The 16,960-nt window shown below is 38.2% G+C and overlaps 1 protein-coding gene across 7 annotated transcripts in view; it reads left to right on the top strand.

The window, feature by feature from the left end:
• The window catches only part of robo3 (roundabout, axon guidance receptor, homolog 3 (Drosophila)), a 265,569-nt gene that overhangs the window by 132,071 nt on the left and 116,538 nt on the right, over window positions 1-16,960 (top strand). For all 7 annotated transcript variants that reach the window (XM_005172638.5, XM_005172637.5, XM_005172636.5 and 4 more), the window contains exon 2: window positions 9,467-9,793. In XM_005172638.5, the coding sequence (XP_005172695.1) occupies window positions 9,467-9,793 (327 nt within the window). The remainder of the gene's footprint in view (window positions 1-9,466; window positions 9,794-16,960) is intronic.

The raw sequence follows: 16,960 nt of genomic DNA, 5'->3' as shown, positions 1-16,960 counted from the left end.
ACCAACCCAGTGAGTCATTCTTATGCAAAACACCCACCATCTCTGCAAGCACCACTTGACTTAAATGTTAAACCTGTTAAATGTGTGAAACAGTAATTGAAAGCGATTCAGCTGTGTATTTCACCAGTCCACCACCGTATGCTACAGATCTTCAGAAACATTCACAGGTTAAGTCCAGTGCTAAGGGAAGCCTAGGGGTTTTCCTACCCCTCATTTTGGTCATTTCCTCCTGCAATCATCAGCCATCAGAACTACAAGAACACATCCTGAATGTGATATGTTATCTCCTGGACCTCAGGGGGAGATATGCAGAGTTCCCCCTGCTGTGCTGGGAGTAGACAAATGTTGAATATATGGGCCTAATCGTTGTTCCATTCGGTTCGTGCTTTCCCTGAGCATGTATTTAACATGAAGCCTGTCCGTACAGTGCAGACTACGCCCCGGTCCTTTTCATCTCGCTCTGTTTGACTTTCAAAGATCCAGTTCATGAATAGTCAGGTCGGCTGTCGATTGAAGGCTCCGGTTATTGAAGACTGAAAGAATTTTAAAGTGGCTGTATAATTTTCGATGAGAAGAAAGTGACTTCAAAGTCCGCTTATGCTTTGTTTTACCTTTTCACTGGAATTTGACCTGAAGCTGAAAAATGGCAGTCTTAAGGGATCAGGAGGCAGTCTTCTGAGGAATCTTTGCTTGTGCTTAAAAGCGACTAGCGGGAAAGGTAGAAAAAAGCTCAGGTTTGTCAAAACATCTAGGCCTGCTGTACAGTCAGATTCCTCACCCTCAAACCTAATTTGTGGTTCTGTGTGGGCTTCACCTAAGGACGGTGGGGTCAAGCGGAAAGTGCCTGGTGGGATTAATCCAGCGGAACGTGGTGCACTGCTAGGAGGACCAGGAAGCTGATGCTATCTCAACCAGTCTTGGCATGCTGGTCTCCCCAACCAAGTCGCTTCCATTAGCGGGGCACTGAAGAGGTCCAGACAACACAGAGCAGCTGGGACGGAGCTCCACTGTCGCCACCATGCACAATTTATCTTTTATTCCCTACTTCTTCCTCTATGGGAGAAGTCGACGCCCCCCTTGAGATATGCGATATGCCATTGACATGTATTCCAGATGTGTTTTTCTTTGGCGAGGAGAGGTTGAATTACAGGAGGTCAGGGAAAACAGACTGTGGTATTATTGTACCGCCTTCATAAAGGGTTCGTAGAATGTGAATGAACCCAGGCGAAAATGTCACTTTGCCAGAGTGCTGATACATATCTGAGTATGTGGCTATACAAAACGACAGCTATTCCCAGAGAAAAGGAAACGCAAAGGGGTACTACAACCTCTGAAATTCCTTTTAGCCTGCACTGCCCTCAGAATAAAGAAATTAGATAGTTTGACAATTCCAGAATGACCTGGAGATTGTTTTTTTTTTAACACTTCATTGTTTGATCACCTGAGGCAACTCTGAGCCTGGTGTTGTCTGAGATCGCAGGGTTTAGGGTCAACACTTCAAGAGATTCTCACTAACAGGTCGAACTGCTGAAAGAGTCATATTTATTCACCTTCTCTTTTTCCGGCAAGTCTTCTCTTGGGATTCCACACAGGATCAATACCTTCGGCTGGACGTTGCCACTGCCTGGCAGAAGGTTCATTTGAAGTACTGTTTATTTTGTGAAGTGAGAAGGTTCTTAAAGCAATTGAGTGGCCAGATGAGCCTTTGTGTGAAGATAAGATCTGATGTGTCAGGAAGTCCCATTTGCACCACTCTAAAGATTAAGAACTTGGGATTGGGTTATATGTCACAGAGTATTTGGTGCAATTTTCCTCAAGTTGGCATTTCAACTCATGCAAATTGTGATTAGTCTCCTACATGGCCTTTATATCGGTTAGTGACTTCCTTATATTTAGCCAAAAGTCATCTTAAGTCTCTTGTATACAAGTATGCAGCCTGCACTAAGAGACTGTTTCTTCTGTTTGAACAACATCAAAGCACATGTAATGCACACACTGCCTCTGAACTCACAATAGTACGTTGACTTTATTTTGCTAAGACTCCGTGACTTGATGCTGTCTCTTCCCGTTGGAATGAGAAATCCCCCTCATCCCCTGCAGTAAACACAACATTTTTAAGCAGGAAGCACATAAGCAGCTCTTGCCACAACCCCTAAAGGTGTCAAGTTGCTCTGTGGAAACTGTCATGGAATTTCTAGCCTCGCCACTTCGCTTAATCCACCAGTTCCCACCTCACAGGGGTTGACTCAAGCAGAATCATGCTTGTCCCAGAGGAAAACAACAGCCCTCCTGTGTAATTTCCTTTTTGCATGTCACCAGCTTCACTTTGTCCTCTCACCGTCAGGAGCCGCAGGACTAAAGAGCGTAGCTTTATGACCTCGGGTTTGTGTTCTTTCTCAAGAGTCCCTTTGTTGTTTGCAAATGCAAAAAAGCAGATCAGTTAAGAAAGAGTGTCAGAAACAACACCCCCGCTTCTTAATTTAACTTAAAGTAATGAATGCACATTTGCAAATCAATTCCCAGATTCCAGTGAAAAAAGGAGGGGTGAGGTTGTAAAATAATCAACTATTTAAGGGGAGGCGGGACGCCACTCAAAAGAATTGCAGATGAGGTTTGGTAGAAAGAAAAGTTGGTATTTTTAGTGTTTTGAGTATCATAGTGTGATGTTGCAAGATTGGTTTAGATGCCAAATGTATCCTAATGTAAATTCTAATAGTCTTGCTTAAGATTTTAAAGTAACTCCATCCTTCATTTCAATTTCGCTTCTTTAGAACTGCTTAATTCATCTTTCTTGTTGTGACCTCCAGGTTTTGCACATACTTCAAGGGAAGGGGACAATTATTAGATCGACATCTGACCTTTCCTTGTACGGTTGTCATGGAGATGCTTTGGCATTGACACCTTCTCTTGGAAGACGCTGAATATTTGCATATATTGCTGCGCTTGCTGTTCTCAATCCTCTTTTGAAAATTTCCCATAGTACGTCTTCTTACTGCAACATGGCCTGCATCGTCTGTCTTTGTTTAGCTGGTAGTGTTTAGAGATCTTATTTCCTCCCCCCAGTACTGGAGATAAATATTCTTAGTGCTAAAAGCCCCTTGGGATTGATCAGGATTGCCAGATGCATGTATTTCTTCCCAGAGCCGGCTCATCTCCCTCCTCTTCCTTCACATAACAAGGTCAAACCCTTATTACAGTGCCAGGGCTCAATACCTTTAAGAGCAGATGAGTTGTAGTTGCAACACCTCCCTTTATGCCCAAATCAATCTAACTGCTGGAACCATTACTGGTGTGTCAGACAGTGATATTGCCACTTGTATTGGTTCTTCCAGATAGGACATGCTGTAATTTCAGCAGCACTTACTAGATGCAATTCTCAACATCTGGTCTGATGTTGTGCTAGTGATGCAGCATAAAATTAGACAATCATGAATCAAATTCAGATTCTGAACAGTATTGTGTGTTTGGCTAAATAAATACTCATTGTATTTGTGTATGTCTATGTATGATCATTTTATCAGTTGAGAAGTCTTAAAAAGCTTATAAAAGGTGAAAAGGCTGATTTATACTCTACTTGTCTACTTGTTCGATTGAGTGCGCATGGCGTCATCGCAGTGTTTGCAGAGGATCACTTTGTGTGCACGTGACATGATTTCGTCTGGTTGGGTGCAGAACTTTTTTTGAGACTAAAGCAAACAGTTCGCACGATGCCGCATTTTATTTAAGTTGAAAATAAATCACGTTGAATAGATTTAGTCTGAAACAGGTACACCTGTACAGACATCTTGATGATCCATCCATGCATGATCATAAGGATAAGACGGTGGCCTTATTTTTGCCAGTAATTGAAACAGCAGTGGAAAAGGAAAAAAGTTTTTTTTTAAATAAGTTTATAAAAACTTGAGGGATAAGTTTATTAAAACCCCCAAAAAAAAGGCCATGGCAAAAGTGGAAACCCAGAATATGTTTTTTCCACCTTTAAAAATAATTCTATGAAATAATTCCAAAAGGCAACTGACTGTGTAAAGCCACATAAAACAAAAGAAAAATACAATGTATATGCCGAGCTCAGCGGCTAATCAGCCGGAATCAGCTCTCACTCAAGTGGCCACGCCCTTAATTATACAGACTTAATTAAACCTTAATATAAACAAAACGGATGAGTTATAAAAGAATTGACCTCCTCACAGTTGTCATGAAGGGTAATATTAACTATATGCACCAAAACCATCTTTTGGACCAGGCTGTTAACATGTTTTTATCAGCTGTAAAATTGGCCAATTTAGCATTGCAGTCAGTGAACATTTGGAGTTTTTGGAGCCAGGCCTCAAAGGCGAGTCAATGTATCGCAGTTTCTCATACTTAAATATTGGCTTCCTAAGGGAGAGTGGGAGGTTGCGGCTTGGTTTTACACTGATGTATATGATTACAGTTTTGAATTTAAAACCATTTAATAGTTACAAAACTAAAATGAAATAACAAATTATTTCTTTGATAACTGGAAAATTATATTTGAACCTAAAACAAACAAACAAACAAACAAACAAAAAAACCTTCAGTATGTTTTAGTAAGTGTACTTTTTTTTTCTTTTATTCTTGCCATAATTAAAAAAAATTTGTAGAGCAACCCATGTTCTGCTGTCATTAATATTTGAATAAACTTTTATAGGTAGAACTGTCCGAGATATGAACAAAAGCAAGTGATGCCTCAAAGTTTGATTGAAAAAACGTCTTGAACAGTTATAAAAATCTTTATAATCATTATAATAATTTCTAAAAATAATTAGTTTAAAAATCTTGAACTATATTAATGATATGGCGTAGTTCCGGAAACTTCCTAGTTTTATCTTTATCCGTCTGATTTCATGGTTAGTTTCTTTTGACTGCCCCCTGTCGTTTTAAAAAATATATCATCGGCGAACGCATCACGTATAAAAGCCTTGTGTGTTTCATTAGGTTCATGCGCAGTCAGTGGAGTTCTGCGATGCGGCACCAGGTGAAAGTATAAATCAGCCTTAAAGGCAGCACCAGGGACTTCTCAGTTGCACTTAAATAAAGATCTACCTCGAGAAGACAGCATTTCCAATTGCTGTATTGAACTGTAATGTGCAGCATAGGTCATATAATGAGAAAAAACAGGTATGCCTGAGCATTTCCAGGGTCACATTTTGACCTGTCTTAAAACAGGTTTTTTAAAGTACTTCTGAAAGTTCTAAGTAATTGTTGACATCCTTGCTAGTTTTTTTTACTTGATTTCTAAGCTAAATAAGTTTAAATGAGTCTAAATGTGATTTCGGACCCTAAAATTATTTGGGTTCCTCCTCCAGTATGGCTTAATAGTATTTTTAGACGGTTGTTCTTATCTGCCATGTGAAAATCATAAGCCTGATCACCTAGAAGTGTAATCCCTAACAAGCCACAGGGTTTGAAGTTTCAATCATGTCTATAGTACAAGCGTACAGTATGACTTAAAAAAAAAGAGTCACTTGCCTTGGCCAGCGCCATTAATAATTAATGCAGGCAAGATTGTCTCAGTTTTATTTCACTCCATGACCAGAAATCAAAGCACTTCCCACAATTCACAGAGGAGCCAAGCAGCCATTTGTGACGAGGTTATTAAAATTAAATCACCTTTTTTCTACCTTGTTCACTTTCTTATTTGAGCGCTTCTTTCTCACATTGTCAGTACCAGAGACATTTTAATGTTTGTTTTTAAGTCTTGTTCTATAAAGGATGCTCTTGGAGATGTGTTATCTGCCTCTAAAGCCCTTTAAAGTGCACTGTTTTCCTAAGGCTTGACCACAGAATTTCTCTTTGAGTCCATTGGGTTGTCAAAATCCCCCAAACGCACATTTTGGGACTTGTTTTGTTCAAGTAGCGATTCTAGCACCTCATAATGTGCGGCATGGTCCGCCATTTATCTACAAGTCTCGGAAACTCAGGGTGAGAGATTAATCAGCTTTCCAGATGTTGTTTTCAAATTCTGTCTTAGTCCATCCCAAGTCCCTCAAGTCTTCCCGAGGTCACATTTAGGTGAGATATGTGCTACGTTACTAGCCGTTTAGCTCGGTCTTTACTTTCCCCATCTCTTCCCCAGCCTTACATTTCCTCTGTGGCAGGTCGAGAGTGTTTGGCCTGTTTTATTTATAAGCCTGTTCTTGGATTCTTACCCCACTGTTTCTCCTCCACCCCCTGCCAACCGCAGTCTGTTCGGCAGTCCATAAGTGTCCGCTAAAAGCTATTAGCCAAACCCTGGCGGTCTCCGCTCCCTCAACCCAGCAGGGCCACGGGGCTTTTTGTTTTCAGAAAGTAGAAGGGCAACAGTCCTGGGGATTCAGAGGTGAACACAAAGCTTGCGGTTTGGCCTTTGGTGTCTCTTGCCCAATGTACTACTACTGTAAGGTCATTGTGTCATGTTATTCATGGCTAGAGTAAAGCAGTCGGGAAACGGGTTTGTTTTAAGTTGCATTAGTCTCTAGCTCAAGGGTGTTTATCCACTCGACTGAATATGAAGTAATAAGGCAAAGTAAAGCCTTGTAGATCTGAATGGTAAGAAGTAATCCTTAAAAGCACTATTTTTAATGCCATGTCACTGGTGAAACAGAGTACTTCTAGATTAGAGTTCATCACCAAATGCATTAGTGTTGATCCCCTTTTCTGGATTTTGGGGAAGTGATGGATGCTTTCCCAGTGGGATGTCTATAGCTTTTCTTTTCTAAAGCTATCACACGTTTTCATCGCCAAGTGAAGAATATTTTCAGCATCCTCCTCTCTCTGACTGCTGGAAATCACAGTTTCTCCTCTGTCACCAAATTTAAACCCCAGTATAATTGTTGCCACCGGGATCGGTAATTATTTCCGAAATCACCATGCACAATGATTCACTTTCATCCCTAGATATCTCCCGATGGCTGAAATTCCCCGGTCTTGTTGAGAATCAGTTTGTGTTGTTGTTATTCATTCGTAATTGTCCCACCACCACACTGTCATTCAAATTGGGAGAGAGAAAAGCAATTTCAAAGCTTTCTGAAAGCCTACCTGAATTACCATACCACCGCTTTTTCCACCCCCTGACAAATGTATGAAACAAAAAAAAAAAAAACATTGGCAGTCAGCATGAATTCATATGCACCTTAAAACAGAAGACAAATTATACATACATAACCCAGCATTCCAGCTACTGCAGGATTGAAATGTATTTCTGTTTTCTTTGATAGCTGTTGAATTTAGAGCATGTCATTTTCATACTGCCAGTTGATATGATGGGAATATGAGCAATACATATGTATAACGCTTTAATTTTACCTAGTCGAGTACTTGGGGAAACTGTACTTTACATCCTTGTCAACAGCAGCATGAATAATCAACTTGTAAAGACTGCGCTGCTGTATCGGATGCTGAATCAGAGACTCTAGCATATCTACAGATTTTTTTGGTGCTTCCTAAGGATTTCAGTGCTTTCTTACAATGCATGAATCCTTTTTAAAATGTTCTTATTTCAGAGATTTAAGAATTGTATACTGAATCATATACAGTGGTATTTTTTATTAAAAAAATAATCCGCAATAGACAAAATCCACAAAGTAGTCAGTTTTATTTTTAAAGTTATTATAGATGTTTTAAGGCTGTAAACCCCCTCACTTCACACTTTATACACTTTTCTCAGACAGGCAATAACATTTTCACAATTTTCTCTCTTGTTTAAACACTTTCAAAGTTCAAACTTTCACAGAAAAATAAGTCCGGTGTTAAAGAATGAAACCAAAGATCAAAACATGTAAAGAGCAAACATTCATCGCTGTCAGCAAAAGGTTTATAAAGCTTTTTAGCTTTAGTGCAGATAATGTTGGCATCCAGCTAGGGCAGGCTAATAGACGATATTATATTGAATTGTTTTAAAATTTATGTCAATAACAATAATAAGCTCTGGAGTTTTTTTTTTTACTTTATATTTAACTAAGAGCCAATCCCACAGCAACAATGGGAATCTAAAAGAATCCTAAATGTTATGCCATTGAATGGACCCTCTAATTTTTGTGGCTTCAGTCATTGTTGGGGTACTCTTTTAAATCTGGAAGCATTAACAACTTATATCAAAATATAAACAGTTATCGTTCAATATGGAAAATAATTAGCAAGATTGCATTTTTGCCATATCGCCCAGCCCTACATCCAGCATTATGCTCTTTTTCCTGCAGTCAGTGATCCACAAAGCTAGGGCAGACTTCATTCTTAAGGGGGTTGCACGCAGGATGCTCTGCACACATGACAGTTGGAAGTAACATGCACCGAATGTGCACATTTACATGTTATTCAAAATTAAATTAATCAGATGGCGCTCTGTGGCATGGCAAATCCGGTGTGCGTCCCCCTTTGCAATGTTTTTTCTGCGGACAGTTTTAACCCTTTTTGCATCCTTGTTAAAACTCACACTGCTAGCGATCGAAGATTTATATTAATTTGGCAAGCTGAACGCGGAGGATAATAAGTGGTTCACAGCCAATCAGGATGCAGCACTGTGAGAAAAAGAGCATCTTAAATTGCACAAAAAAATCTGCAAATCTGCGAAGCTACGAAAGGTGAACTGTGGTATCGCGAGGGTCCACTTTATCAATAATCATTTATAACTAAATATTTCAGACTATGGTTCCCTGATATTGACAAATTTGAATGGCAATCTTTGTTGTAGGTGTATACTGACAAGAAAAGACCTAGGAACTATGCCCTAAAAGACCTAGATGTTTGGAGAAAGTCTAGATTTGATTGCATATATGTAAACGAAGAGTCTGCTTTGACTCCTTACTTTATCAGGGCTTTCCACAGTGAAATGATCCATCCCTGTCAAGATGGATGGAGTTATGAGTGTGTTAGGCACAAACACATTGTGTGTAAATACACAAATGTTTTTTATTAAAAAGTAGTGTATGTTCAATAAAATTTGCATTTAAATTGTAATAAAACAGAAAGATAAAATATAATGCTTTTTATTTTATATATAATTTGGTCATATATGCTTAGTTGAAACATTTCTGATGGAAAATCAGTTTTATGTTTTACTTTGGTGGCATGGTTTGGAAACCTTTCTGTTAAGACTAAAAACACACTAAATCAAATAGTTAATTGACCAGGTACGTAAGCTGACTGGGGTGTCACTAGCCAATTTGAAGGCTATGTACACCCAGCAGCTAAAGAGAATTACTAATTCCTTTTTAAGTGACACTGCTCATCCCCTATATTGAGTTTCAGCTCTTTTCTTCTGGTCACAGGTTTCTAGTATCAAGTTGTAGAACCAAGTGATACAAAAACAGTTTTATACCAGCAGGCAAACCAAACTTTAACCTAACCTAACCTAACCTAACTTAAAGTGTTAATGAAGTTGAATGGGATTGTGTATTGAATGACGATTAATTGTTTATACTAAATTCGCTCAACTGCAAAAACTGACCCCTGCATTTCTCTATTATAGGATCCCGGCCTAGGTTGGAAGATGCTGCACCCCGGATTGTTGAACACCCCTCAGACCTCATTGTTTCCAAAGGTGAGCCTGCAACTTTGAACTGTAAGGCCGAAGGACGACCGACCCCCATGGTGGAGTGGTACAAAGATGGCGAGCGAGTGGAAACCGACCGGGAGGATCCACGCTCCCACCGCATGCTCCTCCCCAGCGGCTCCCTCTTCTTTCTCCGAATTGTTCACGGAAGGCGCAGCAAGCCAGATGAAGGCGTGTACGTGTGCGTAGCAAGGAATTACTTGGGCGAGGCCGTCAGTCGTAATGCCTCTTTGGAGGTCGCAAGTAAGTCAGCTCATTTGTACTCTGATCCTTGCCTCGTGCCCTCCTCCTGCAAATTTCCGCAGAGCTCATCTATTTTTTTTTTATCAATCTATAAAGCTTTCCCATTTTGTCCCGCTCTCCTCATCTTTTTCCGCTCTCCTCCATTTCCACTCGATCTTGTTTAGTCTTCCGCTGGCTGCGGCGGCCCATAACCATCGTCCCTGGATGGAGTAAAGCACTGAGGTCATTGTTAGTTTTAGAGGAGGTAATCTGATTTGTGGTATTAATGTAGATAGATGGTAGCCGGTATTCGAGATAAATTCGGCTCCAGAAATAGCCAAGAGAAGAGCGTAATGCTGGCTGCTTCCAGGTGACAGATGTTAAGCTTTAAAAAAATCCACTTGCATCTTGGTGTTTCTTGTGGATTGGCTCCAGGTTTTAACAGCAGGGCTTCCCATATCCAATAGGCACTAATTGAATGCTGATGGCACTATTTGATTTCAGTCATTAGATTATCGGCAATTTCATTATGCTTCTGTGATGTTATAATTCTGTCATGCGACCTCAAAGCAATCGCTCTGTGATTTGTCATACAAAGTCATTTTCAGGTGGCCTGCAGACCTTAAATGCCATCGTCAAAGGAGCGATCCTTCACCTGCTCGAGTATTTCACCATCTGCGCCGAGATATCACTGAGACATAATAGTCCCCGAGTTCTGGCGCCGCTTGAAAAGAATAGCACCATTCTCACATAATTCAAAGCCAAAACGTAGATTTAGTCTCCAGCTACTCATAAATCCTGTCTATTAAATTCCATTCTCGTGGCAAAATGCTTAAAAAATACCCCCAAAGCATTTAGAGTTCAGTCACTCTCAACTATCTAATTAGGATCTGAACCTCCCTGTTGAGCTTGAGCGTGATTTTTCATGCCTGCTGCAATATCTTTATTTAAAAGAGAAAGCAAAGAAACTATATTGCCTTTGATGTCTTCGGGATTCATTGAAGTTGCTGCGGTATCTGGAAATAACAGTTATTTACTGCTTGAAAATATTCCTTCTCATTCTCAATGAGAGCTTTTTTTCTTATCAACAATATTTCTTTGATATTTCCTGATAAGAAATGTTCTTAAAGTTGGATTTGAATAATAACTCGCTTCAATTATACTAGTAACCGCTTGATGATATTGCCAAAATCATTAACCTACATTTCAGATTCATTTATTAGTGATATCTGGTGCAGTGCGGGTTTCAAAACCCCAAGTTCAATGTAAGTTCCTGATCCATTAGGACTACGGAACAGATGGTGTGTTGAATAAAACATTTTTTTATTGTTGCAGAGAAAATTAGTTTTCCAAAGTTGCCTTAAAGATGGCGTTTTTTTCGCCTGAACATGATAGAGACACACACTATCAATTTTATTCTCCGGAATTAGTCTGTCTTGGAAACTCTTTTTACAGCAGTATCTAAAAAATACGCACTTACCTCAGTGAACCGAATACAAGCTTAACGCATAATCAAACGTCTAAAATCCCCCTGCAAACGAAAGGTTTTAGGATGAGTACTTCTCACATTGAGCAGAAACGTTTGCAGTCTCATACGAAACTGCCATTATCATTAACTGTAGACTGAATGCGCGCGGTGGAAAGAATTCTGGTACACAAATAGTTCTAGAGCCCCACAGGAGTTGATTCTAGGTCTAGAAACCGCACATCTTCGCCAGCTGTCTGTCCTGTCCTTTATTCTTGCCCCCATCATCCCGGTGGCCTATATCATTAGTTATGATATGTTTGTCCCTCTTGTGAGATGACAATGTGACATTTCCTCTTGGGATGTCTGCAGAATTGGTCTAAAACAAGAAAGAATCACATAGATGCAGCCATTAAATGTCATTTTACAGCTTAATCAGTATGTTGTCTGCCTGAAAAAGAAGATAAATAAACTAATCTTATTGAAATGGATAAATTAACATATGATTGGCCACATTTGCACATGAAATCCTCGTCGTTCCAAGCCTGAAAGATTGTCTCTGATGGACAAATGCTTTGTTTAAACTGTTAAACTATACAATGCAATGTTAGATCCCACTGATAAAACAATACACAAGCAGACATTTTTCAGAAAATGTCTTGTTTTGTGTTTTACAGTAGAAAACAATCAATAAATAAATGCGTTTTTTATCATGACAATGAGTAAATGCACTATATTATTGTTTAATATTGCAAGGAAAGTTAGATATAAGTTCCATGAGAAGGGCAGGGTGTTATAAATAAAAAAAATAAAATAAATAAATAAATAAATAAATAAATAAAGATTGTTTTCTTTTCGGAATGTTAAACTGATTTTAGCTTTTTAAGTCAACTGAAAAACACACCCTTCATACAGCATAATTCAGATAATATTCTGTTTATTAAAAAATTTGCATGACAGACTGGTCAACATGTTTTATTCCAACTATTCCAGTCTCCCACAAGGTTGTCAGTTGTGCAAAAGTAAAACAAATTCACTTGAAATGCATTGAAATACAAGAGACGATTATTGTTCGTTTATTTTATATAGTTTATTCAGTTCACCTATAGCGCATGTCTTTGGACTGTTGGGGATACCAAGGTACCTGAAACCCACACATACACGGGGAGAACATGCAAACTCTGCAAAGCAATGCCAACTGACCCAGCTGGGACTTGAACCAGCAACCTTCTTGCTTTGATGAGGCAACAGTGCTAACCACTGAGCCACCGTGCCACCCAAGAAGTCAACTCAAAAATTCTAAAAATGTAATGCTGGGTTCACACTTGATACAAAGCGCCTCAGATTATTGGCAGGATAGTTTTCACCTCACCTGACTTTTCAGCTCAAGTTGAAGTTTAGTTTAGCTTAGTTTAAACTTTGTTGCTTGTTCTGCTTGGTACAGAAAGAAAATTAGTCAATAACTGCATACATACAACCATGTAGCAAACACACAAATGCGACACTCAAGATAACAATCTAAGTTAAAAACCAAATTAGCCCCACACATATTACTGCAGATCATCATTCTTGACAACCACCCCATTCATTTCAAACAGTCATTTTATACTTGTATGGAAGATGGGTTTGAGGCAAACTTTGCTCCTTTTTTGTGTGTGTTTGTGTTGACTTTTCATGCAATCTACATGTGTGAATACTTAAATTGTCATTTGAAATCCCCACATGTAGGAGAAATCCCCACCAGCAGTAGGCTACTATTAATATTAGAGGTTTATGAAAACAAATTAATGTTGAGCTTGACGGATGTGTTTTCACATTGCATTGACATCTTGTGTATTTTATGGCAGCTCATGCATGAAACGGTGATATAAAAATGTGTTAAATGTTAAAAAATTAAAGTTTTCTTCTAGGACTCTTCTAGGATTTTCTAGGCAAAATCTCTTAATTCTAATGCAAAAACAACACATTTTATGAGAACAGCACTTCCAAATCAGCAATATGTTAAATGCAGCAGCCTTTCATATAGCTGTTTAATGGATAGTTGACCCAAAATTAAAATTCTGCCATTATTTACTCACTTGTTCAAAAGTAATTTGAGTTTATTTCTTCTGTTCAACACAAAAGAAGATCTTGAAATTATATGATATCTGGTACCCATTGACTTCCATAGTAATTTGTTTTCTTACAATGGGTGTCAAAAGGGTCCCAGCAACCAACATTCTTTAAAAAATCTTCTTTTGTGTTTAACTGAAGAATGAAACCCATAAAGGGTTACATAAGAAGCATAAAACATAGGGGAGAGTGAATACAATTGTTGTGTGAACAATCCCTTTAATGATATGATATCCTCGATTTAAAATCTACTATTGAAATTAAAATTCATCGAGACTTTCCTAAAAACCATCCAACCCTATTTGCGGACTCTCTGATGATGAGATTTGGGCACATATTGCCAGTTCTCTCAACATGGAGATCATCTTTCTCCATCGTGGCACGGCTCCATCAGCCAGGTGGTGGGCGAGAGACGGGGAAGAGGGCTCTGCTGCCAGCTCTGGAGCTTGTCTGGTTCACAGGTTTTGGGGGATTTGGCTGAGAGAGAGAGATATATGTTGGGAGAAGGGGAGGTAGAAAGATAAATAGAAAGGAGAAGGAGGGAACCCATATGCCAGGCGTGTTGATCTGCCACCAGCAGGCAGCGTGTTGGACATTAAGAGGGCACAGATCTTCGGTCAAATGCGAGATGTTCTGGTGAGAATAAACAGGCGCTCGGCCCGGCGTGCGTAGGAGGGATCGGATTCCCAGAGAGTGTTTTAACAGGCTGTTTATATACACTGCTTTTTGAAGGCGGTATTTATGGTGGAGGTGATGAGTTATGTAGGCACGGTTACATTACTCAGATGATGAAGCCGGAGCCGGGATGATTTACAGCGACAGAGCCCTCACACTTTAAATGATAGATGAAATGCAATGGCTCTGGGACGGTTCATCTGCGGTTTGTGGTTTATTACTTTTTAAATGATGCTCTGCGTTTGGTGTCGTCCCTCTTTAAGGGCTTATGGGTAATTGGCAGACCTTTTGGAATTTCTAATTGAAGTTCTCTGAAAGAAAATGATTCATTGTATATACATTTTTTAAGGCAAGTGGTTACAAATGATTTATATGAGCTGGATTTTTAAAAAACAAATTAAATTTTGTAATGATCAACTGAATTTGTTTGTTTAAATTCAGCTCATATAAATCATACTTAGTATAAAATTTAGTAAATCCAATGAATCATTTTGGGAGGCCTGGATGGTTTTGCAGGAGAAACAAGTGAAGATGGAAAAGCAGCTGTTCTGTGGTATGCTGGGAATGAACAGGTGAAAGTTGGATATGAGGCCTGGTTTGTTTCGATTGGCTGTGAGAGGCGGGAAACTTTCACATATTCCCATATATGGGAGGGGTCCTGAAAACCTGTTGTAATGAAAAAGCAGCAGTCAGCAAACAAATTGGTGTAAATTGTAACAAGGATTGCCATCATTTCAACTACAAAACAGGAATTTCATCATTCTCAGGACCACTGCAAAACAGTAACACGTGTTGAATGCATTAATTTTTCTGTATAGGGGTTTATATTTGATAATATTGTATTGGTTTTGGCTAATTAACCAATTATTCAAATTATTATTATTCAAAGTAGAGTGCTTTTAATATTCTATAAAATAATAATAATAATAATAATAATAATAGTAATAATAATAATAATAATAATAATAATAATAATAATAATAATAATAGTTGAATAATATCAATATTTTATTTATTTCTTTTTTCATGGTGTTAATTGTGATTATATTGATAGATTATAATTTTTAAACAGAATATATATATATATATATATATATATATATATATATATATATATATATATATATATATATATATATATATATAATCTAATTTTTGTTACTTAAAGGATAAAAAAACAAACAAAAATATTTTTATTTATTACAAATTTTTGTATTTATTTGATTTTTATTTTTTCATTAAAATTAATTTACAAATAACACAAATAAAATTAAATAAAATGAAAACAAACTGAACATATACAGATTAAATCAGAAATTATTAAACCCTCTTTGATATTTCCCAACTACAATAACTTGCCTAATTACCCTAACCTGCCTAGTTAACCTAATTAATCTAGTTAAGCCTTACTGTCATCATGGCAAAGATAAAATAAATCAGTTATTATGAATGGCTTATTAAAACTATTATGTTTAGAAATGTGTTGCTAAAATCTTCTCTTCGTTAAACAGAAATTGGAAAAAGAAATAAACAGGGGGTATTAATTCAGGGGGGTTAATAATTCTTACTTCAACTGTAAAACCAAACTTACTAATAACTACTAATAAACTAAAAGCAATTCATTAACACTCACACGCACCCACAACTCACCCCAAATAAATCTGAATTCCACCATTCTGCTGTCGAAGGAAGGGTTTCCTTATAGGTCACTCTGCACCTCTAGGGTTTAAACTGGAGGCATCCCGACAGATAAGCCTATTTATTTGAAGCCCCTCAGACCAGGACAAAACTAAAGGAATAGTGGCTTATGTTCAGTAGGGCATGCTGTCCCCCCTCTGGGCCGCCTGCCCTCCATGCTATTAGCATTATTGCCTTGGATCTGCCCTCAGTGTGGGTGCTGAAGGCTGGTCCAGACTTTCAAACTCCTCCATATAAATTGATTACGAAAACCAGCAGAAAAGAGCATTGTAAAAGAGCATTGTAAAGCTTTTTAATTAAATCAGAGCAGTCTTTTACAGTAGCTCTAATGCACGGCACACCCTGATGCAGCTATAAAAAAAGAAAAAAAAAACGACATGAATCAGATTTCTGTGATCTGTCTTCTCGTCCCCCCCAGTCTTCTCCTTTTCATCGTGACTCAGAAGGCCATTTCAGTCCCACAAAGCTGCTAAAACTTCATCCAGACTTTTGATGAGATGCATCCACAAAGTAGATTTATTATTGCTGAGCTTCTGTCGTGAATATGTCAGCTTTTAATCTCCCTGCATTTTTCAAAGTGTTTTAGAGAAGAGGCGTCAGGCTGCAAATGCATTTTTCACTTGTCCTAATTCAAGCACATGAGCATAAAGACAAAAATAATATGTGAATGAAAAATGACAGACAGAAAGTCAGATAGATAGATAGATAGATAGATAGATAGATAGATAGATAGATAGATAGATAGATAGATGGATGGATGGATGGATGGATGGATGGATGGATGGATGGATGGATGGATGGATGGATGGATGGATGGATGGATGGATAGATAGATAGATAGATAGATAGATAGATAGATAGATAGATAGATAGATAGATAGATAGATAGATAGATAGATAGATAGATAGATAGATAGATAGATTAAAGCAGTTGATAGATAGATAGATAGATAGACAGACAGACAGACAGACAGACAGACAGACAGACAGACAGACAGACAGACAGACAGACAGACAGACAGACAGACAGACAGACAGACAGACAGACAGACAGACAGATAGATAGATAGATAGATAGATAGATAGATAGATAGATAGATAGATAGATAGATAGATAGATAGATAGATAGATAGATAGATAGATTAAAGCAGTTGATTGATTGATAGATAGATAGATAGATAGATAGATAGATAGATAGATAGATAGATAGATAGATAGATAGATAGATAGATAGATA

Source organism: Danio rerio, chromosome 10 (genome assembly GCF_049306965.1).
Source record: "Danio rerio strain Tuebingen ecotype United States chromosome 10, GRCz12tu, whole genome shotgun sequence".
Taxonomy (NCBI): Eukaryota; Metazoa; Chordata; class Actinopteri; order Cypriniformes; family Danionidae; genus Danio; species Danio rerio.
The sequence above is the reverse complement of the archived record's forward strand: the minus strand, read 5'-3'. Positions and strand labels throughout refer to the sequence as shown.